Source organism: Bufo bufo, chromosome 4 (genome assembly GCF_905171765.1).
Source record: "Bufo bufo chromosome 4, aBufBuf1.1, whole genome shotgun sequence".
Taxonomy (NCBI): domain Eukaryota; kingdom Metazoa; phylum Chordata; class Amphibia; order Anura; family Bufonidae; genus Bufo; species Bufo bufo.
In genome coordinates, this window is record NC_053392.1 from 82,532,196 (window position 1) to 82,556,696 (window position 24,501).

Genomic DNA, 24,501 nt, shown 5'->3' on the forward strand with positions numbered 1-24,501 from the left:
TTATAAACATGTATGCATATAAGCAGATATGCCATTCAGGAGCATGGAAAAGCTAGGTGACTATTTCTTGCCTACCTATCTTTTCCAAGCGCCTCAATGGCATATCTGCTTATAATAGATTAGCTTTTATAAACATATATGCCATTCAGGAGCATGGAAAAGCTAGACGTGAATAGCTTTTTCATGCTCCTGAATGAGATATCCAGAAGCACTAGTTAACTCCTTGGGGGAGGGGGGGTGGTGGCTATACATAATACAGCCATCTATATAGATGGCTGTATATTTAAACTGTGGCCAGAGATGTACACTTAGGCTAAGTTCATACAGCAGATTTTTCACACGCAAACCCGTGCGTAAATCTGCTTCAAAATTACGCATGAACTTTAGTTCAATAGACTTGAATGGGATTACGCAGACCCGTTCACACTTCAAACTTTATGCATGCGTATTTTCACATGTGTAATTTTGCTTAAATTCACACTTTATTTGTGCTATAAAAAGTTGCTCTGCGTTGCGTTTTCATTTTCTATAAAAAGGCCCATTAAAATCTTCTGCACCAGGCCCATGATGCTCTTAATCCGGCCCTGCGTCAGTGGGCCGGCGGTAAACAGTGAGAAGGCCGCGGCGCTGCTGGAGCGCCGCTTCCTTCTCAAACAGCCGACACCCGGGACCCCCGCCGATCAGAAGCTGATGATCTATCCAGAGGATAGATCATCAGTTAAATGAAAGTGCAGAACCCCTTTAATGTAACTGGCCAACAGTAAAATTGTTGTACGGTGACTGCCTAATGTATCTCCAGCCACATAATCACTTGATGTATTTTGGGGCCTGTAATCTAACTGGCTAACAGTAAAATTGTTATACGGTGACCGCCTAATGTACCTCCAGCCACATTATAAATTGTTCTTTTCTGTCTGGTGAATGAATAATTTTTGAGGCCTGTAGTCCACTGGCCTGCAGTAAAATTGATATCCATTGACCGTCTATACCTCCAGCCACATAATCACTTGATCTTTTCTGCATGGTGAATGAATAATTTTTGGGGCCTCGGAGGAATTCAACACCTGTGGCGACCATGTGTTATCGAATTTCACCTACAGTCAGGTCCATAAATATTGGGACATCAACACAATTCTAAAATCTTTGGCTCTATACACCACCACAATAGATTTGAAATGAAACAAACAAGATGTGCTTTAACTGCAGACTGTCTGCTTTAATTTGAGGGTATTTACATCCAAATCAGATGAACGGTGTAGGAATTACAACAGTTTGCATATGTGCCTCCCACTTGTTAAGGGACCAAAAGTAATGGGACAATTGGCTTCTCAGCTGTTTTATGGCCAGGTTTGTGTTATTCCCTCATTATCCCAATTACAATGAGCAGATAAAAGGTCCAGAGTTCATTTCAAGTGTGCTATTTGCATTTAGAATCTGTTGCTGTCAACTCTCAAGATGAGATCCAAACAGCTGTCACTATCAGTGAAGCAAGCCATCATTAGGCTGAAAAAACAAAACAAACCCATCAGAGAGATAGCAAAAACATTAGGCGTGGCCAAAGGACTGTTTGGAACCCTCTTAAAAAGAAGGAACGCACTGGTGAGCTCAGCAACACCAAAAGACCCAGAAGACCACGGAAAACAACTGTGGTGGATGACCGAAGAATTCTTTCCCTGGTGAAGAAAACACCCTTCACAACAGTTGGCCAGATCAAGAACACTCTCCAGGAGGTAAGTGTATATGTGTCAAAGTCAACAATCAAGTGAAGACTTCACCAGAGTAAATACAGAGGGTTTACCACAAGATGTAAACCAATGGTGAGCCTCAAAAACAGGAAGGCCAGATTAGAGTTTGCCAAACGACATCTAAAAAAGCCTTCACAGTTCTGGAACAACATCCTATGGCCAGATAAGACCAAGATCAACTTGTACCAGAGTGATGGGAAGAGAAGAGTATGGAGAAGGAAAGGAACTGCTCATGATCCTAAGCATACCACCTCATCAGTGAAGCATGGTGGTGGTAGTGTCATGGCGTGGGCATGTATGGCTGCCAATGGAACCGGTTCTCTTGTATTTATTGATGATGTGACTGCTGACAAAAGCAGCAGGATGAATTCTGAAAGTATTTTGGGCAATATTATCTGCTCATATTCAGCCAAATGCTTCAGAACTCATTGGACGGCGCTTCACTGTGCCGATGAATAATGACCCAAAGCATACTGCAAAGCAACCAAAGAGTTTAAGGGAAAGAAGTGGAATGTTATGCAATGGCCAAGTCAATCATCTGACCTGAATCTGATTGAGCATGCATTTCACTTGCTGAAGACAAAACTGAAGGGAAAATACCCCAATAACAAGTAGGAACTGAAGACAGTTGCAGTAGAGGCCTGAAAGAGCATCACCAGGGATGAAACCCAGCATCTAGTGATGTCTATGCGTTCCAGACTTCAGGCTGTAATTGACTGCAAAGGATTTGCAACAAAGTATTAAAAAGTGAAAGTTTAATTTATGATTATGATTCTGTCCCATTACTTTTGGCCCCTTAACAAGTGGGGGGCACATATGCAAACTGTTATAATTCCTACACCATTCACCTGATTTGGATGTAAATACCTTCAAATTAAATCTGACAGTCTGCAGTTAAAGCTCATCTTGTTTGTTTCATTTCAAATTCATTGTGGTGGTGCATAGAGCCAAAAATGTCAGAATTGTGTCGATCTCCCAATATTTATAGACCTGACTGTATTATCATTTGGGGTTTATTCAAGAGGGGGATTTCGTTAGCCATTTTTTTAATCCAATTCGATATTTTTAGTTCTTTTAAACATATGTATTTGACATCTATTTGAACTGGCCTGCAGTTAAATTGATATCCAATGACCGTCTAATATACCTCCAGCCACATAATCACTTGATGTTTTCTGTCCAGTGAATGAATAATTTTTGGGGCCTGTACTCCACTGGCCTGCAGTAAAATTGATATCCATTGACCGTCTTATATACCTCCAGCCACATAATTACTTGATCTTTTATGTATGGTGAATGCATAATTTTTGGGGCCTGTAATCTATCTGGCCAACAGTAAAAGTGTAATACGGTGACCGCCTAATATACCTCCAGCCACATAATCACTTGATCTTTTCTGTTCGGTGAATGCATAATTTTTGGGGCCTGTAGTCCACTGGCCTGCAATAAAATGTATATCCAATGACCATCTAATATACCTCCAGCCACATAATCACTTGAAGTTTTCTGTCTGGTGAATGCCTAATGTTTGGGGCCTGTACTCCTGTGGCCTAAAATAAAATTCTCTAGGCTCCAGCAGGGCACGTTTTTGAGAGTTTCTATTTAAGACGCATAAAAATGGCCCCTGATTAAAATACATATTTTTTTTAAAGTGAATGGGGCCTGCCGCAAACTTGCAGTTCGCGAACATTTGATAACTTTCGCACGATCGCGTTTGCGAATCGTCCCGGCCAATGTTCGTTCATAACTACTGGCCACCACTGAACGCCGACATATGGTGTGTTTTTGTATTTTTCTTTTCCCAGGGGTGAGTCCTTTTTTATGTTCATCCGATATTAGAATGGGTAACACAGATAGATAGATAGATAGATAGATAATTACATATATTGATAGTTATTAGATAGATAGACATAGATATGAGATAGATAGATAGATAGATAGATAGATAGATAGATACAGAGATACAGAGATAGATAGATATTAGATAAACAGATACTTATATCGATAGTTATTAGATAGATAGATAGATAGATAGATAGATAGATAGATAGATAGATACAAAGCAAAAAAAGAAGGCAGCACTCCAGGTAGTGAAGAAAGTGGACGGTTTATTCACCCAACCAGCAGCATTGTTTCAGCTCTCTCTATGGAGCCTTTGTCCAGCTGAGTAACATGTGCACGATAACATACATAAGTAGTGGCAGTGATTAACATAATTACAAATTGATTCATGATATCATAGAAAACAAATAAAGTAAATATACTAAAAGTGCAATCACATAAGTAGTCAATTCATCTATACATCTGATGTGAATATGATTGGACATAAGTGGAATCATAAAAATACATAAAAATACATGATATAATTCATATAGTGTAGAATATACCCAAATTTTACATGATTGATAATCATTACAAAAGTGAACAGGTGTGTAAACATAAAATCAATTAAAAACCTTTGAATGGATCAATGCTGGCTGAAGCGACATGGTGGAAACTGCTGGCGTCAGGAAAAGACAACGGCGCATGCGGCGCACTATCTGTTATCGCGAGACATGTACAGGAGCTAAGCATCATTGTAGACCATAACAAAAATGGCCACTGTGGGAACATCGCATTAGGGCGCATGCGCAAGACAGCACTGCCGCCCATAGAGCGTTTGACGTCACTAAGTGACAGAAAATGCACCGCAGTGTGCAGCAGAAGAGGCCGATCCATTTGTCGGGGGCCAGCGGTTCAATGCCGGTCACCGCCAGGACATCTGTATCGGCAAGGGTGTGTGGCTGTCATACCAACTCCACCCTGTCGTCCAGATATATCGGCGCATCCGCTCCATGCCGCTCATAACTACTATATAGTGATCATGGACACCAGATCCTATGTGGCTGAAATCAGAGAGCAACTGGCAGACACCAAGGTGTATGAAAGGATCTATAATGATCCGAAGTTTGTGTTGCTGAGAGAGCTCAAGGATATTCTGATTGGAGCAAAAGAAAAAGGTGTAATTGATGATAATATTTTTTCATTTTTGTACTGTGATAAGCCGACAACGCCCATTTTATATACTTTACCTAAAATACACAAATCTCTGACTCCACCCCCGGGACGCCCTATTGTCTCGGGGATGGACTCATTGTTTTGCAAAGCGGCCATCTTTCTTGACAAAGTCTTGCGCCCTTACGCTGTAGCAGCAAGGTCTTACATTAGAGATACTAATGACTTTTTAACCAAAATCGCAGATCTGACCATACCTAAAGGGGCGTTGTTGGCTTCATTCGACGTGGTAAGCCTATACACCTCTATAGAACATGAGTTAGGTATACGAGTCATTGAACAGATCCTACAGAAGACACAGTACAGTATTGATTGTCAACAGTTTTTGAGTTCCCTGTTAAGGTTCATCCTGACTCAGAATTACTTCTTGTTTCAGGATGACTTTTTCCTACAATTACGTGGGACCGCGATGGGGTCCAACGTGGCGCCGACTTACGCAAATCTTTACATGTCTCATCTTGAGGAGTCTGTCGTCTATGTGAGCCACCACTTCAGCCATGTGCTGGGGTGGTGGCGATACATCGACGACATTTTCCTGATTTGGTTCGGCGCCACGGAGGACCTCATCGCCTTCCACGTTTTTCTCAACACCATTGACCCTAGTGTCAAGTTTACACTGACATATTCCGATGAAACAATACAATTTTTGGATACTCAGGTTAGCATTCAAAATGATAAGCTAATAACGGATTTATATGTAAAACCTACAGATAAAAATACGCTATTGCGCTTTGAGAGTCACCATCCAAAACCTATGATAAGGTCACTTCCTTTCAGTCAGCTTCTTCGAGTAAGGAAAATTGTACAAGATCCAGTAAAAGTGGATAATAGATTAAAAGAAATGGGACATAAATTCCAGACATTTGGATACCCTAAAAAACTTATTCAAGAACACATCAACAGGGTAAAACCCCTCACTAAAGAGATCATTAAGGAGGGACTAGGTGACCCTAAACGGTCCCAGTCTCGGATTCCATTTGTTTCTGAGTTCAGTACTAATAGTGTGAATATTGCGGCCATAATTAGAAAGCACTGGCGAATTCTAGCTAGCAATTTTGAGAAGGTTGAGGAATTTAAATCTCCACCTCTTTGCTCATATCGACGTAGTCGCAATCTCTGCGATAGATTGGTTAAATCCGATATTGGCACATCTAGGGAGACATGTGAGACTTACTTTGGGTCCACTAGGAAGGGTTGTTACCCTTGCTATAATTGCATTAATTGAAAGTTGATGTTGAGAGGTGATACATTTATCCATCCAGTATGAGGACAGAGGGTTAAAATCAGACAGTACTTAACATGCGATTCGTCTTATGTTGTCTACTTGCTGATTTGCCCCTGCAATCTTTTATATATTGGGGAGACCACTTGGGACGTAAAAACTCGCCTCAATCAACATCGGTATTCCATTCGAAAACAAAAAATGGATCTTCCTGTGTCAAAACATTTCGCCGAGGCCAAACATACACAAAATGATTTGAGATTTAGAATTCTGGAACAAATAACCCCCTCCAGACGAGGAGGTGACCGTATCAAACTATTAAAGAAACGTAAACTTTACTGAATCTATACTTTAGGCACCCTGAAACCCCAGGGTTTAAATGTGGAGTTTAGGGTTGTTTAATTGCCGATTATGTTTATCCTTTCTTCTGTCTGGATTGTGTATATGGAAAATAACATGTGCCATATATTAATTGGTTTCCCCCTTTTTTTCCTTGTTCCCTTCTTCCTATATAGGAAAATACTATGACTGTATACTATGAATGGACATACATGGTGAAGACTGGAGGAACTGTGTCGGCGATCCCCATATATACTCTTGTATTACTATGTGATGCTGAGCAGCTTAGTGACAGCCCCTGTCTGTCTTGTGTGGCCCCAGCCCCTTTGTTTTGGGTCTCGGGTCACATCACACAGACGGGTTGGCTGTTTTGCTTTCTCTTATTTTTCATATATTTCTTTATGTTTACCGATGCAGTGGATCCGTGCGCTCTTTCATACCAGTGTGATTAATTCACAATGTGGATCCTTCACTATATGGTAGTAATGAGCGGCATGGAGCGGATGCGCCGATATATCTGGACGACAGGGTGGAGTTGGTATGACAGCCACACACCCTTGCCGATACAGATGTCCTGGCGGTGACCGGCATTGAACCGCTGGCCCCCGACAAATGGATCGGCCTCTTCTGCTGCACACTGCGGTGCATTTTCTGTCACTTAGTGACGTCAAACGCTCTATGGGCGGCAGTGCTGTCTTGCGCATGCGCCCTAATGCGATGTTCCCACAGTGGCCATTTTTGTTATGGTCTACAATGATGCTCAGCTCCTGTACATGTCTTGCGATAACAGATAGTGCGGCGCATGCGCCGTTGTCTTTTCCAGACGCCAGCAGTTTCCACCATGTCGCTTCAGCCAGCATTGATCCATTCAAAGGTTTTTAATTGATTTTATTATGTTTACACACCTGTTCACTTTTGTAATGATTACCAATCATGTAAAATTTGGGTATATTCTACACTATATGAATTATATCATGTATTTTTATGATTCCACTTATGTCCAATCATATTCACATCAGATGTATAGATGAATTGCACTACTTATGTGATTGCACTTTTAGTATATTTACTTTATTTGTTTTCTATGATATCATGAATCAATTTGTAATTATGTTAATCACTGCCACTACTTATGTATGTTATCGTGCACATGTTACTCAGCTGGACAAAGGCTCCATAGAGAGAGCTGAAACGTTGCTGCTGGTTGGGTGAATAAACCGTCCACTTTCTTCACTACCTGGAGTGCTGCCTTCTTTTTTTGCTTTGTATCTACAATCTGGACCTTGGTCACAGGTCTGATAGGAGGATTTTTTGCACCCGCATACTATTTGAGTGCTGCTTCTTTTCTTTTATTCTTCTAGATAGATAGATAGATAGATAGATAGATAGATAGATAAACTGTGTCTGATAATCCATTCCAGTAGCAGTATGATACATCACAGCTATGGCAGTGGGACACTTTCTGCAGTCTTTGCTCCCGGTGTTTGTTCTGCTGTCTCCATGGTTACATCATTGTTCTATGTAGATCAATTGTTGTCAGGACTGAATAGAGAGTGTGTTTACCACAACATGCTGCTGACCGCGCCAGGAATGTGGTCAGGAGCCGGGGAGGAAGAAGCCATAGCCTACTGTACAGTATATACACTGTTCTATACGTCTTAAGAAGAGATCATGCTGGACCTACTGGAGAACCTTCCTCACAGAGGTGACTATCTTTTTGAAAAATTTTACAGGGATGTTGTTATCTGATTGCATTTTTATGAATTTTCAACACTAGATATTTTAGCCATCAGATTCTGTAGGATTTATCACTAAAGAAATGTTATATAAATGTTAATTTTCGTTCTGTGAAGTTTAGCTCATTGGTTTTTAATAGGTTTAAATTGGGGTGAATAACAAAGCATCAAGATCAAGTTTTTTTTCCACATGACTGGGGTGTGTGATGCTACTTCTGTGTAATTAATTGCTCAACTTTTTTTAAACAGACCAATAGATTGATCAATGATGGATATGCAGACAGATACATAAGATTTATATATATTTTTATGTTATATATAAGTTATATATGAAAAGAGTTTATACAGTACATAATACAAAACAAGCAAAATAAGGATTTACAAATCGGTAAAGAAGCAGAGAGGACCTTTCCCATGAAGGCTTACAATCAACAAGGGATTGGGCAGGAATACATACAGTAGGTAAGGGTAGAAACTGCTCATATGGCGGTATAGTGGCCGTAGGGTCACTGAGATGTGCAGTGTTAAAACGCAACCCTTAGGGCTCATGTACACAAACGTATTTTGTTTCCGTGCCCATTAGGTTTTTATTTGCAGACCCTATGTGGAACCATTCATTTCAATAGATCTGCAAAAAAGTTACTTTGTGTGCTTTCCGTTTCCGTATGTCCGCAAAAAAATAGAACATGTCCTATTATTGTCCGCGTTACGGACAAAGGTAGGACTGTTCGATACCACAAAGTGCGGAATGCACATGGACGTCATCCGTATTTTTTGCAGATACGGTCGTGTGCATGAGCCCTTAATCATATAATTAAAAAAAGGCAGCTAATTAAATAGAATAGTTAAAGTAGGGACAAGATATCCCAGTGTGGGGAAAAAATCAGGCGACCCTGTAAAACAGGAAACCTTGTACGGGAAAATGTGACAGACTCTCGGGGGATGTCTTTCTAATGGCCCCTTAGACGCCCTGTACACTGGAAAGTGCAATGGGTCCAGGATGAGTGTATCCATAGGTCGGATCTACCCAGGATCTGGCTCATATAATAATCATCTATTGCAAGGCACAGCAGGGGATGCAGGCCCCCGCACAGTGGTGGAGCTGTACTGTCCCACAGAGGGTTAACGCTAGGATACTGGTAGAACCCAACAGCAAATGAGATAGCTGTGAGTAGAGTCCTGCCTTAACCCTATGCTCCCTGCTGGAGTAGACAACCCGAAGTACAGCTACAGCAGGAACACTGAAACCCACATGCAATGGGAAAGCTGAGCTAAAGTGCTCTTGTACTGGATGGGTTAATGCTAAAGTAAGGTCTTGTCAGCCAAGCGGCTTAATGTTAAACTGCGGGCAAGGTCAGAAGTATCAACCCCTTCAACACTGAAGCCCATATGCAATGGGAAAGCTGGGCTAAAGTGCTCTTGTGCTTGAGGGGTTATTGCTGAGGTAGTTTTTTTGTCAGCCCAGCAGCTCAAAGTTAAACTGCGGGCAAGGTCAGCAGTGTCAACCCAATCAACACTGAAGCCCCTATACGATGGGAAATGCAGAAGTAGCGTCTTGTCAGCCCAGCAGTTTGATGTTAGTCTGTGGGCAAGGTCAGCAGTATCAACCCCATTTCCCCTGCTTTAGAAAGCTAACTTCGGTGACGCATATGCTCGAACATTAGTAGCTACAGTATGCGATATTGATGTCTATTACGCATTTCTGAGTCAGTTATTGGGAGCGTTAGTAGCCGGATATAATAATGCAGACAGTAGTGCGGTGTACCACAACTGGTGGTGTGTGGTCACCTGTCGGCGCTGGGTGGCCATGCGCGGCCGCTTACATGTGAGTATTTAAGGAATAAGCCCCCCTCCCGATGAGGCAGTATATTGAGGGCCGCATACACATGTGAGAAGGTATATGACACCGTGGTCTTGCAATTCATGAAAGATCTATTAGATATATTGCCGGTGGAGGTTATTGGAGAAGGTGCAAGCCGCGCACTGACCGCATCTGTATGTCCCTCTAGGTTCAGCTTCGGATTTTGACACCATCATTTATGCGAATAAACAAAGTTTCAGGTCATAGACGCGAGACAAGCAAGATCGCAAAGACCTCCGTGGAGCCCATACAATTTACAGTAGGACGGAGGCTATATTGTTAACTAAGTTTACAAATGTATCGGTTTTGGATACAGCAATCCATAGGTGACAGTCTGATATGTTGGGGTAGACAGTTCTAGAGCATGGCGGATGCACACGATACATCTTGGAGACGATTGTGAAAAGAATAGATAAAAGAAGGAGGTCTTGTGAGGATCACAGATTATGTGTGGGAAGGTCACAGATGTATGGAGGGGGCAGATCATGGCTGGTCTTGTATGTCATAGCTAATGTTTTGTACTGGATTTTATGAGGAATGGAGACAGTGAAGAGATTGGAAGAAAGAAGAGACAGAGGAGTAACATGGGGAGAGGTGGAGTAGCCAGGTTGCAGACTTGAGGATAGATTGGAGGGGCACAAGAGTGTTAGATGAGAGTGGAGTACCTCAGAACAGGGTTACTGCAAAGGGTTAATTGCTATGATGTTAAAAGGTGCATTAGACTGGTTTAGGCTACATGCACACGACCGTATGTGTTTTGCAGTCCGCAAATTGCGCATCCGCCCAAAAAACGGATGACATCCATATGCCATCCGTTTTTTTTTGCGGATCCATTGTAACAATGCCTAAAACGGACAAGAATAGGACATGTTAAATTTTTTTACGGGACTACGGAACGGACATACGGATGCGGTGGGCTGTCCGCATTTTTTGCTGACCCATTTAAATGAATGGGTCTGCATCCTATCTGCAAAAATAACGGAACGTGTGCATTATTCTCAGTCAGTTCATCGTTAACAAGTTTTCGCATGAACGCTCGTTAACGATGATCCGGCAGTTTAATACTGCCACCGATTGCCCGATGAACGGGCAATTGTGATTTTTAGGCATGATCGTGATTAGACAGGACAATCTGCCCCCAGCAAACAACTTACAGTGTTTCCCAACCAGTGTGCCTCCAGCTGTTGCAAAACTACAACTCCCAGCATGCCCGGACAGCCTTTGGCTGTGCGGGCATGCTGGGAGTTGTAGTTTTGCAACAGCTGGAGGCACACTGGTAGGGAAACACTGAACTAGACAGTATGGGGACAAGCGATGGCATAACAATCGTTCCTCCCCATGCTGTGGAGGCGATCACTGCATGTAATAGCAGCAGTCTCCTGCTCTAGCGACCAGGCATTTACGGGAAAGAACACTTCCTTCCCGACAATCGTCTGCAGAATCGGGTTGTCTAATACAGCCTTTACATTGCTAAGTTAATTGTATGGACAATTAATGCTTAACTTCTTGGCTGATTGTGTTGAGTTGTCAGGAGATGGACTTAGGTGTGCCCCCTGTTTAGTTAGTCAATACAGTTGAGTTCTAGCTGTGCGACAGTGCAGACCTTAATGTGCAGGCTAATCAGAGCTAGGCCCAGGATCAGAAAACTCTCATCTGTGACACTTCTACAGCCAAGAAAGCACCTTAACTACCAAAGTTCTCCTGAGAGAAGGAAGTTAGAAGGTCTAGAACCCTCAAGGCCATGCATTGGAGTCAGGCAGCAAGGCACCGTGCACATTTATGGCAGAGAGACCTTTCTGCTGTGAGAGGGAACATTGCTAATGCACCCTTCCAGATTTTGAGATGTTTTTGATCACCTTATCTCACATCTGCACCCCTCAGCACAGGAATCTTGCTAAGAGCCTCATTGTCTGGACCAAGGTTCTGCAGAGAGTCTTTTGAGAAAGACAGATAGAAGGAGTGCTACAACCCTCATTACTGATGCTGTCCATACGTTACCATTGGAAAATAATTGCACTGTGCTTTCGAATTGTGCCTTGTTATTACTAGATGAACTACTACTCACATTTTGCACTTTCATAAAAGCAGTCTTTATTTATTGGAATCAACTGGCCTGGTTCCTTACTCCACCATCAGCTTGCCACTACACCTATATTCTTGCGGCATACTTAAAGAAACATCCAACACCAAGCGGGGTCAAACTCCACAACTCCAGGGAGAGCCCTGAGGAAAGAAAGAGGAGATGCAGGAGATGAGGGAATGCACAAGTGTTTGAAGACTCCTGGTTGAGGAATATGCAGACCTAAGAGATAGTTTTGAACTGGTGGCGGCAGAAGGTGGAAAAGGCTTGGATGTGTGTTTGGAAGGACACAGCTGAATCAAACGTTACCGAAGGCAGCAGAATTGTGGAACCAGGGAGAGCATGCAGCCATTGACTGTGATAGATGGGTCTGTTGGGGAGGGGGGGGGGGGGTGACAGTAGGGGTCACCTGACAGGGGGGAATAATAATTCTGTTTTCTCTATTTTAAGTTTCAGAAACCAAGAGAAGTAGAAGGAAGATATAGCAGATAGACACTGAGGAATTCTGGATAGTAGGGAGGGAACATCTGGACCAGAGAAGTTAATTTGAGTGTCATCAGCATAAAAGTAATAAACTAAAAGCCACAGAGCTCTATGAGCTGTCCCAGGCCAAAGATCTGGTCATTGTTATTCCAACAATCTGGATCCTGGACAATTTATTTTCATCCCAAAAAAATTAACTTTATGATGTATGAGCTTTTCAGACTTAGAAAATCACCAGATCTACATATAATACTTCTCATAGTATGGGTCTAACCATCATTTGGCCGTTTCTTAACGTAAACTGCTTTGCCTGCCAGTATGTTTTGCAAATTTGGAAGATTTAAAGTAGCTGACATGGCAAATTACAATATAGGCAAATGTCAGCCAGTATCCTAAAGTTTACAAAGAATAGGACCAGAGGTATACAGGGTGTAGATTTTTGTAATCGTGTTTATATCATATGCAGTATGTATAGAGATATATACACAGACAATGGTCTTTGGACCCCCTCAGGCACCTGGTCCTTGTAGCGACTGGTACCTCTGACCCCCTTTAGCTATGCCCCAGAGTACAGCCACAACAGCCCTAGCTACTGCTATAGGGGGGCTCAGCAAGTGTTCTGATGCTAGCTTAAAGGGAACCTGTCACCTGGATTTAGTGCATAGAGCTGAGGACATGGGCTGCTAGATGGCCACTAGCTCATCTGCAATACCCAGTCCCCACAGCTCTGTGTGCTTTTATTGTGTTAAAAAACAGTTTTGACCCATATGCAAATGACCTGATATGAGTCCTGTATCCGGAGATGAGTCAAGCGGAAAGGAGCCCAGCACCGCCCCGTGTCCTCCGAATCTCCTCCTTGCTGGCTGACGTCACAGAGCTGGAGCGCCGAAATCTCGCGATGCGCGAGCTAGCGCATGCGCAGTGTCGGCATCATGTTCATTCCCTGTACTGGCATCAGCACAGGGAACGAACTACGCATGCGCTAGCTCGCGCATCGCGAGATTTCGGCGCTCCAGCTCTGTGACGTCAGCCAGCAAGGAGGAGATTCGGAGGACGCGGGGCGGTGCTGGGCTCCTTTCCGCTTGACTCCTCTCCGTATACAGGACTCATATCAGGTCATTTGCATATGGGTCAAAACTGTTTTTTAACACAATAAAAGCGCAGAGGGCTGTGGGGACTGGGTATTGCAGATGAGCTAGTGGCCATCTAGCAGCCCATGTCCCCAGCTCTATGCACTAAATCCAGGTGACAGGTTCTCTTTAAATCAAACAATGCACTGATGCGGTCTGGTCTTGGCACAGAGTGTAAACTTTAGTGCAGGGCAGCAGAAGATCCTGGAAACATACAAGTGAAGGTTCCTAGACACACTGCCTAGGAAGAGTGTCAAACAGGGTGGTGACTCCGATTTGGGAGTTTTACTGTTTATTGCCACCTGTGGTTTCCCTGGCCCTGGACACCTTCAAAGTAGCGTAGCAGGTGCCAGAAGGGTCCTATCCAGGAGTAGTCTGTACTCCTGGGCTACTCTACCTATCACACCAGAAATGTCCTACAATGCAAGCAGACATTTCAGCAATGCACATCCTCCATGTGCAGCTTCAGTGTAAAGGTTCAGTCAATAATTGGTACACAGTACCTTGAAAAAGTATTCATATCCCTTGAATTTATCCACATTTTTTTGACGTTACACCCACAAACTTAAAAATGTATTTTATTGGGATTTTATGTGATGGACCAACACCAAGTATGTGTGAAGTGAAAAGAAAATGATACATGGTTTTCAAAATATTAATAAATAAAAATCTGAAAGTGTGGTGTGCATTTGTATTCAGCCTCCTATACTCTGATTCCTCTAAATAAAATCGAGTGTGACCAATTGCCTTCAGGAGTCACCTAATTAATAAATAGAGTCCACCTGTGTGTAATTTACTCTCAGTATAACTATGGCTGTTCTGTGAAGGCCTCAGAGGTTTGTTAGAGAACATTAGTGATAAAACAGAATTATGAAAATCCAGGAACACACCAGACAGGTCAGGGATAAAGTTGTGGGGAAGTGTAAAGTAGGGTTAGGTTATAAGAAAAATATACCAAGCTCTGAACATCTCACAGAGCACTGTTCAATCCATCATCTGAAAATGGAAAGAGCATGGCACAACTGTAAACCTACCAAAACATGGCCGTCCACCTAAACTGACAGCCTAGATAAGGAGAGGACTAATTAGAAAAGCAGCCAAGAGGTCATGGTCACTCTGGAGGAGCTGTAGTGATCCACAGCTCGGGTTGGAGAATCTCCGCAAATCTGGCCTTTATGGAAGAGTGGCAAGAAGAAACCATTGTTTAAAGCAAGCCATAAGAAGTCTCCTTTGCAGTTTGCCACAAGCCAGGTAGGGAGCAGAGCAAACATGTGGAAGAAGGTGCTCTGTTAGACAAAAAGTTTGGCATCATAATATTATTGGAAGTTATTTGAATAAACATTTTTATCTGACCAGTTGCACTATTAAAATAATAATAATATGACTAATAATAATTTTACATTCTTATATCTTTACAGACTTTTTAGAAAACTGTAATAATTTACTACATCACGACTGCACCTGCAACCCAGAAGAACCCCATTCTAATTCTGAAGAGGAACAGCATGACAGAAATGTTTTCCCAAATATTCACTACAAAAGCCCGACCTATCCTAAGTAAGTTGTGTTGTTGTTTTTTTACATAAAATTTTAATTTCACTTTTTCGTCTTGAATGAGACCATGTTTATACCATTTGTTGCCTACTTCTTGCTATCATCTATTTAGTAAGTTGTGAAGTAAGATTCAGGTGAAAGATACTGGAGGTTCATATCACATGTGTAAGGAAATACTACAGTCACCATCCAGAACCACAGCCAGCAAACTCAGAAACTGCTACCAGTGTTCCTTAACCATTCAAGTTGGTAGGAAGATAAGACTACCCCTAGGCTTTTTACCAGAGGCTGCCACAAGGCCAGATGGACTTGGCTGCTATGGACCCAGGGTTATGTCTTTGGAGTAAGGTAGCAGAAAACTGGTGCTAGCTCCCTAGAATAGACCTTCCAGAATGACCGGGGTGGAAAGAGTAGTTGACAAGCAGGGTCAGAACCAGGGGAAATGAATAAGGACTAAACAGCAGATGAGGGGTTAATCCAGAAACTAACCATGATCAAAAATCAGCAGAAAGCAATACAGCAGACGAGAGGATAATCCAGAAAACAAACCATGCTTGGTGCACAGAAGTTTACCAAGCAGATCTAGAGCTCAAGTACAAAGCACAGCACAGGACACATATTTGCAATCACCATCAGCTGTCCAAGACTCTCTAGCAGATTTAAATACCCCTCCTATCTCTGGCTTGCCTCCCAGTCTCACAGGTCGACCAGCCACTCCAAACGCACATGGAGTCACATGGAGAAATGTTTGCATAGGTGTTATATACACAAAACGGTAGCAGATTTTTAATAAAGACTTTTTACAGAATTACATATTTTTTATTTTTATTTCAGTGACACAGTAATAAAGAAAATTGGTTGAATATTGGGACATACCATTTAAGTCAAGTAAAAACTTGGCTCAGGGTATGTCTTAGTTAACAATTCTGGAGGATCTCTTTTTATGACTTTATTTTGTGCCATTCCTGAAAAAAAAAATGCAAATTGAGGTATGCAAAAACAAAAACATTACTGCTACAAAATTGGTAGTTAAAATATGGGATTACGCATAAAACAACAACACATAACAAAATAAATAGGGTAGCCCATGGCAAAGAATACAATAATGCACCAAATAGACATCTGGTTGAGAATGATTCTGTAATATGGCATCCAATGGAGAATACCTCTGTAATATGTAATCTGATGGAATCTTAAAGGAAATAATACACAACCTACTTTCCTGTTGTTCTCCACAGCTGTGATCTAGACTGGAAACCTTGCATCCGATGGCTGCCTTCACCTCGATATTCAGACGCTCCTCTGCCTCATATAAAGGACGTTAAATTCCCAGAACGAATTAGACTTCAACGATCATATCCAAGTAAGTACATTATGAGGAACCTAATGATTTTTTTAAAACCTCATTGTTTGACCACTGAAGTGACCTCCTACCTCATTGGGTATGACTATGATAGATGCAGTAATCTAAGCAAAATAATGAAAGAGGTATTCTTATTCTGCACATAAATGTTACACTCATTGGCAAAAAAAATAAACGCACCCAGATAGACATGTTAGATTGCTTCAAAACTTGGCAAGCAGTTTTGTCTCAAGCAGATATGTAAAGGATAACAGGTGTGGTCTAATTAGACACTGCATAAGACATTTTGCTCAGTTGACAGACTTTGAGAGGAGGTGCATCATTGGACTGAGAAAAGCAGTATGGTAATTTCAACGGATAGCCCGCCATCTAAGCTGTTCTGACCTAGCTGTTAGGAGGTGTTGGAAGCAGTGGTTGAGTGAGGGAATGCACGTATGGCAAACGGATAGCCCAAGACAGACCACCAGTAGAGAAGATTTTTTGATCTTCCAACAAGCAAGAGCAGCTCCCACGGTTTTGTTGTCCACCATCCAGATACAGGTAGTACATTCATTATACACCTCTGTTTGTCATGATTCCCATTACGTGTCCAGCCATTGACAGACAGCCACCATCGCCTTCATTTGCAATGGTGTCACGAATAGGAAACCTGGACTGCTACGGACTGAAACCGTACTTTAATGATGAATCCTGGTTCTGTTTGGGATCCCATGATGGTTAGGTTTGACTATGGAGGCCTTGTGGGGAGCGCTTCAAGACATTCTTTGCTGTGGGCACATTGCCCCAACAACTACTGTGTAATCAAGGGAGCCTTCGCAAACAACAGTCGGTCACTCCTAGTAGTGATATGAGGGACACTGACAGTTCAGTGATAAGTTTAGGACAACCTGCCGCCACATGTGTTCCTCTCATGGCAGGGCTTCTAAATGGCATTATTCTGCAGGATTATGCTCACCACACCAAGGGCTTCCCAGGAATGTCTCCACCAGATTACAAGACTTCCTTGGACTGCCTTGTCACCTGATTTATCACTAATTTAGCATTTATGGGACCAGCTGGGACCCTACCTTCAGCATCTTACGAGTGTACAGGATCTACAGGCCCATCTATAACATCTGTGGGCAAATATCCTGCAGGATACCATACAGAACCTGTATGCCTCCATGCCCAACCGTATCTCATCTTATTTCCGGGCCTGAGGCCATATCTCATCTTATAACGAGGCTAGAGGCCGTATCGCATGTATCCAGACTGGAGGCAGCACAATAGGGTCCTAGAAGCTCCTTTCAATTGTTCAGTTTTCCTTAATAAACTTCTCTTTTTTTTTTTTTTCCAGTGAGTGTATTTGCTCTATTAATTCCATTTTAGAGTGCAAAGAAATATCTGAGCAATTGCAAAAGGTCTTTCTCTATATTCAGAGCACTCTAATTCTGTGATGTTTTCAGAAGTTTCATTATGACTGCATTTCCCTTTAAAGGGATATATAGGGGGTCATCTACTAACCTGAAATACAACTATATAAGGTGTATTTCTGGTGCAGATTGCATAGAAAACGTCCTTTGTGCCACAATCTTCAAATTTCCCCCGCTAACGCCAGGTCTAAAAAAGTGGGCGTGGGGTGGGCGGGGAAGGGGAAAGGCCAGTAGGCCCGTTTCATTTACCATTTTGTACGCCTGGTTTAGACATAGACAATGGTCTAAATGTAAGACAGCAAGGAAGCTTTGGCTTGCTTGTCAGCCAGGTCCCTCCTCCAGTGCCAGTAGTACCTTCAGGTTTTTTAAAGCGCCAATGCACATGCCCTAATCTTCACCAGCCAATGGCGGGAGAACTGTGAATATTTTAGGCACCTTCTCCAGTGGGAAGGTACCTAAACAATTATAATAATAATAATTATTATTATTTATATAGCGCCACCATATTCCGCACCGCTTCAAAGTAATAGGGTTCATATACAAAACAAAAGTAACTGGCTAATATACAACTGAAACACTAGGAGTCAGGGCCCTGCTCGAAAGAGCTAACAACAATAAGGTTCTTAGCTTTGCTAGATCCCTGTGAAGGGGTGTTGTTTTGTTGTCTGCCTGACCTCTGCCCTTTGCTGACTTTGATTCTCCACTGCCTGACCTGTGCCTGGTTTATCATTCTGACGCTGCCTAACCTGACCTTGGTTCTGTTTCCTGTATTCACACAAACCCTGCCTGCCCTGACCTTAGTCCATTATGGTTTTGCCTGATCCTTTGCTGCCCCGCACCGGTGTCTCTGACCACTATGAGTCAGCTACCAACCACAACAGAACTATTCCAGGAGGTAGCAGTCTTGTGGTTCCCTGCAGCAAAATCCAGAGCTTTGTATAGGGGTTAAAGGGTAAATACCAGGGGACCACCAGGATAACGCCCATAGGTATACATCTATCCCAAAGTCAAACTGTTTGGATTGGCGCACAATTCGGAGTTCCACACTCCTTTCAATAACACATATGGACATTATAGATGGGGATCCCTCTGTCAGAACTCTCTCTATGAGATAGAGCATGGAGCTGAACAGCAGAAGATGGCTAGAGTTTCCAGGAACCAGACCAGCATTTAGCTACTCACATAGGGACTTGTCTTCATGAGTCAACTCACTTTGAAAAAGTCAACAGAGAAAGTGGGTGGTGGAGGCCCCCTAGATCCTCAAAGTGATGGAGGACCCAGGGTGCATGCCTCATGTGCCTCTGTAAGAATCACAGAGCTTTTTGCATTTACGGTGAGGGTATGTTCAGATGCAGAGTACTATTTCCTTTTTATTTATAGTTCATGGAATTCAAAAGTCGTCTATTTGCAACAAAATTTTCAACTTTGTCATTTTATCCCACCTTCACCACTTTTGAAAAGTGGTGTAAAAGTGAGTGTAGTTTGCTATCCCACTTAGTTTAACTGCACATTAATCACTGCTTAGCAGTAACTTAGAGTGACATTTCTAGACAGCTTAAAGATGCTCCATGGTGTGACTTTTGTATATATATGGCGCACATTTCGCCAACTCAAAGTCAAAGCAAAACTAACTCCAAAATGTCCGATAATGATGCTTTCCTCCCTATGAATTGTGCCAAGTACCACCTATAGTGCAGAATGTCTCTCCCATAACATTTACATGAAATCTGCAGTCAGCTGGAACTTGTGGAGACTCACTTTGCATATACTCAGCATGTGACAAAAGCCGCACTTCTATAGATATCTTTCTGTTGCCTGAAACCTAGAACAAGGCATAATGAAAACTATTCCATCTATTTGTTGCAGAAAGCAGCCTCAATGTTGGAACTGAATGGAGTTTTTATCCGAACGACGGATGCCCATTTACTTACCATGTTGGCAAGAGATGTATCATTGGTGATGTTCACAGGAGCAGCCAGGTGGACTCGCATGTTCACACACTTCCAATGAGCATTGGAAAGAAGAAGAAAGGTAAGTCTACCTAAACAGCGCACCAGAGGGAACAGTTGGGTGCAGTCACATGATGCAGTCAAATCTGGTTGCTCTGATTACGGGAAAATAGCAAAAGAAAACTATTGCAGCTTTTATGAAAGTAACAATTTGCTGTCATTCTCACCAGTTTCTATCTATCATCTATCTATCTATCTGTTACCTATCAAACTATTTTATATCTATCCGTCTGTCTATACATTTGTCTATCCGCCTGTTTATCAGTTTGTCTGTCTGTCTATCCAATTGTCCGTCTATCTATCTATCTATCCAGGGGTGCACCTAGCCTTTCTGCTGCCTGAGGCACCTCCCCTTCCTAATACATATTTCTTAACCTAACCCCTCCCTCACCTGGCCTCATTGGTGGTGCAACCCTGTATCTATCTAATTCCTTCCTTCCTTCTGTACTGATTACTGTCTCACAACTCAGCACTTTCTCTTGCTTTTGGTGGACACAGTCTCTTAAACTGAAGAACCGAAGGACCATGTAATAAACTAATACAGTCTTTATAAAGGTCTAGAGGTCAGGTTGCCCTCTGAATTACTGACGGATCTTGCCTTTACCTTCTGTGCCACTATGGGTCTAATTCGGGCTACTTTCTACCATGGAATGCACAACTAGGCTTAGTTTTTGGGGTTGCACCAGCCTCTTTCATGTACTGCCCTTTTGTCTCCAGGGGCCTCTGTGATCGCTAATAGTGTTGAGCGCGAATATTCAAATTACGAATATTTATCGTGAATATAGCAACTTAGAGAATTTGCAAATATTTTGAATATAGTGCTATATATTTGTTTTTCGAATATTCGTCTTTTTTTTTTTACTTGAAAAATCGGCAATGTAATGATCGCGTAATATGCGAATATTACACGATCAATACAGGCGTGGTTCAAAAAGGAATATATAGCACTATATTGAATATAGTGCTATATATTAGTTTTTTAGAATATCCGTCATTTATAGTGCTATATATTCCTTTTTGAACCACGCCTGTATTGATCGTGCAATATTCGCATATTACGCGATCATTACATTGCCAATTTTTCGAGTAAAAAAAAAAGTTGAATATAACGAATATTCGAATACGCGAATGTTTGACGAATATTCTACAAAATATTTGCCAACTATCGCTAATTCAAATATGACCCCTGCTGCTCATCACTAATTGTTAAGCCACTAAAGAGTTGCAAAATAATTTTGATCAACCTCAGCTGCCAGTAGGTATAGTGTGTGTGTCAATGATGCTTCATATATCCCAGTATGATCCCTTTTACCACAGTTGAAGTCCACAGTTTGCACAGTTCTTAACCGGGTTATCTTCTCTAGCAGAGTACCACTTTAACTTGAGAATATAGCACACAATTCCACTGAATCATCTTTCGCAATTTACACCATTTGACTCTTGGTGCTGTGGGTTTTTTTACTCGTAGAAGAATGTCGATTCTGTGTCGGTCTCTCACTGGCGCCTGTAGACACAGTCCCTTGCATCCTCCACTCCATACATAAACCAGTCCTAGTACCATGCTGAAATTGTTTAGATCTTTAAAATGGCCTTCAGATCCAACATTCGTCTCTCATTCTCTCGCACACCATCCTTACATGTGGTTCCATGGGCGCCAATCTTTCTCAGGCTTCAGTCATTCTTCTGGCCCACCAGTGTGCTCCTTGGTGGCTTTTTAGGCCAAGACTGTACGCACACACATGGTTTTATGGAGGCATCTCAACATCACCCATAAATGCTGCATTTCAATGCTTCTATCCACCATCAAGTTAGACCCAGAGCACCAAATGATACCCCCCTGTGACTGATCATTCCTGATGTCATCAACTAACACACGAATGGTGACACTGCTGAGACAATTGGTCTCCACCTCCTGCTGTAATGGGCCATGAGTCTGAGGATACATGGCAAAAAATTAAGTATTAAGAACATGATATATCACTTTCAATGGTACTTTACATTGCAACATACAGATGTAGCAGGACTAAAAGGAATTGTGATAGTGTCATCTCGTGACAAAAGCCATCAAAAACCACCCAAAAAATCTATTAGCATTTTCTTGCCATTGCTTGCTTAATGCGCCAACTATTCCTTTGAGCTCTGCTACATCTGTATAACAATGTGATTCTGTAAGGGGGCAACTGGGTTAACGTAGTTCACCCCCCTAAACACACACCCCATATGTTTACCCATGTTATTTCAAGGACACTTTCTTATTAGAGTCCATTTACACGTCCGCATATGTATTGCGGTCCACAGATTGCGGATCCGCAAAACACAGATACCGGCCGTGTGCGTTCTGAATTTTGCATACCACACATGGCTGGCCCTGTGATAGAAATGCCTATTCTTGTCTGTGGCTGCGGACAAGAATAGGACGTGCTCTCTTTTTTGCTGGGCTGCAGATCGGAACTAAGGATGCAGACAGCGCACAGTGTGCTGTCCGCATTTTTTGCGGCCCTATTGAAATGAATGGGTCCGCCCCTGTTCTGCAAAAATGCGGAACGGGTGCGGACCCGAAGCTATGTACGTGTGAATGGACCCTTATATTGTAAGACAGTAAGGTATTCGCTCGTTTATGGCAATGAGACTTTACTGCTGTGGAAAAGGTATATTTCTTCAGCAACCACCACACTTTGACTGGACATCCGGATTGGAGATCTGCACCCCTCAGTCTTGGAACTGCTGTAAATTAGAATGACTGTGGTTATTTAGAAAGATTGTGAAGGCTCTTGGAATTGTGGCTATTGCTACTATATATACTGCAACTCCTATCATCCATTCAGTAAAGAGAGGCTTATTTATTGTAACCAAACGGGCCTGGTCAGTGACTCCACCATCCATCTGTGGTAGCGACATCTACCCTCCTGCCTTGCACTCATCTACTTAACATCGATGGCACCCACCAAACACCCAAAAAAGTCTCTAAAAAGCCCAGGGTGTGTCCCGAAAGAAGGAGTGCATTCTCCATTCACTGCATGGCCCCAGAGAGCCACCATGAACCACTATTACTCTTATCATTGCCTCAACTACCACTTCCCCTCCTTCCAGGTCTTCCTCCTGTGGATCGCTGCACATCTTCACAAAAAGCCATTGAGTTATCAGCACTTGTAAGAAAAGTAAGCAAGATTATGCTTACCACTTTTTGTATGTTTATTATCACGCCAAGCCTCCTCTGCATTCAGGTAATCTTCCCAACATGCAGTTCCATAAATCACCCAAAAGATGGAGCCTGAGCACCACAGTTTGTAAACAATGGCTACTTCACAATATATAGCCTTTCTTCAAGACTCCTCTCTTCTTCCAGTAATGAATATTTCACGCTTCTTTTTATAAATGAATAATTGAATGAGCCAACAAAAAGAGAGGAAAACGGCCACAGACAAATATTCTCAGCCATCATAATGCTGCACAGAATAGGATTATTCTACTGCGAAGAAGTCAGCAAGTCAGCAAATTTAGTGATACATTACGAGATGTGATACAATTATTAATAAAGCGGAACTCTGATGGAGTGGTGCATGGTCGGGCCCTAAGCAAAGGGGCACTTTACCTCCCACGTGTATTCTACCATCAGGACTCATCGCATTTCAATGACTTTGCATCGTTAAAACCCTTGTTCTACTTAAAGGTGCTGTGCTGTGCTAAATGTTATTTCAAGAAAAACTAGTTACGTTTTTAATTTGCTTTTTGTTAGAAAAAATGCTCCAACTGTGAAATATTTTCTTTATTTCATGATTAGTCCCCCCCTCCCCCGGCGTTTTACCTGTATAGTAATGTGCACGTACACCTACTCAAATGGTTGCACATGTTCAGTTCCATCCTTCAACTTCCACAAGCCATATCTATTTTTAAAGCTGTAACAGTTATGAGGAGAGAGCTGCAGCAGAAAGGGCACGCCCCCTGAGTTGTGATAGGGACAGAGCTGCAGCAGAAATGACATGCCACTTGAGCTTTGGTATGGACAGAGCTGTAGAAGAAAGGACATGCCACGCTGAGCTTTGGCAGGAAGAAAACTGCTGCAGAAAGGAAATGTCTCCTCAGCTGTGATAGAAGGAGGGCTGCATCAGAATTAACACATCCCCAGAACTGTGATAGAAGGAAAGCTACAGCAGAAAGGACACCCCCCTCGAGCTGCCAGCCATAAGAGAGTCTAGCAGAGCAATTTGAGCAATGAACGGGGAGATATCTGGTTTAATTTCTTAAATCATGCAATTGCCCCTATACGGATGACTTCTGTACATATACTCCGGAGGTCCGGGGTATAAACATGGACTCCATAGGAACATAGCTAACCTCCCATAGACTGCAATGGTAATTCATTGCAGTATATGGGAGAAGCAGATGACCGCATGTTCAAGTCAAAGTAAAAAAAGGTAAACAATAAAAAAGGAGGATTATTTATCATTTTAAGTTGTTTTTGTGTCAGTTTTAAGTCTGGCTTTGCTTTGTGTGCGTGCACCAAATTTATGAA

General features: G+C 42.3%; 1 protein-coding gene across 1 annotated transcript in view; it reads left to right on the forward strand.

Moving 5' to 3' along the window:
- Window positions 1-7,947: 7,947 nt before the first annotated feature.
- Window positions 7,948-24,501, forward strand: part of SPATS1 (spermatogenesis associated serine rich 1) — a 36,287-nt gene continuing 19,733 nt past the window's right edge. Inside the window, exons 1-4 of the mRNA XM_040430979.1 lie at window positions 7,948-8,065; window positions 15,069-15,207; window positions 16,443-16,567; window positions 19,846-20,010. Coding sequence (XP_040286913.1) covers window positions 8,032-8,065; window positions 15,069-15,207; window positions 16,443-16,567; window positions 19,846-20,010 — 463 coding nt within the window. The 5' untranslated portion in view covers window positions 7,948-8,031. The remainder of the gene's footprint in view (window positions 8,066-15,068; window positions 15,208-16,442; window positions 16,568-19,845; window positions 20,011-24,501) is intronic.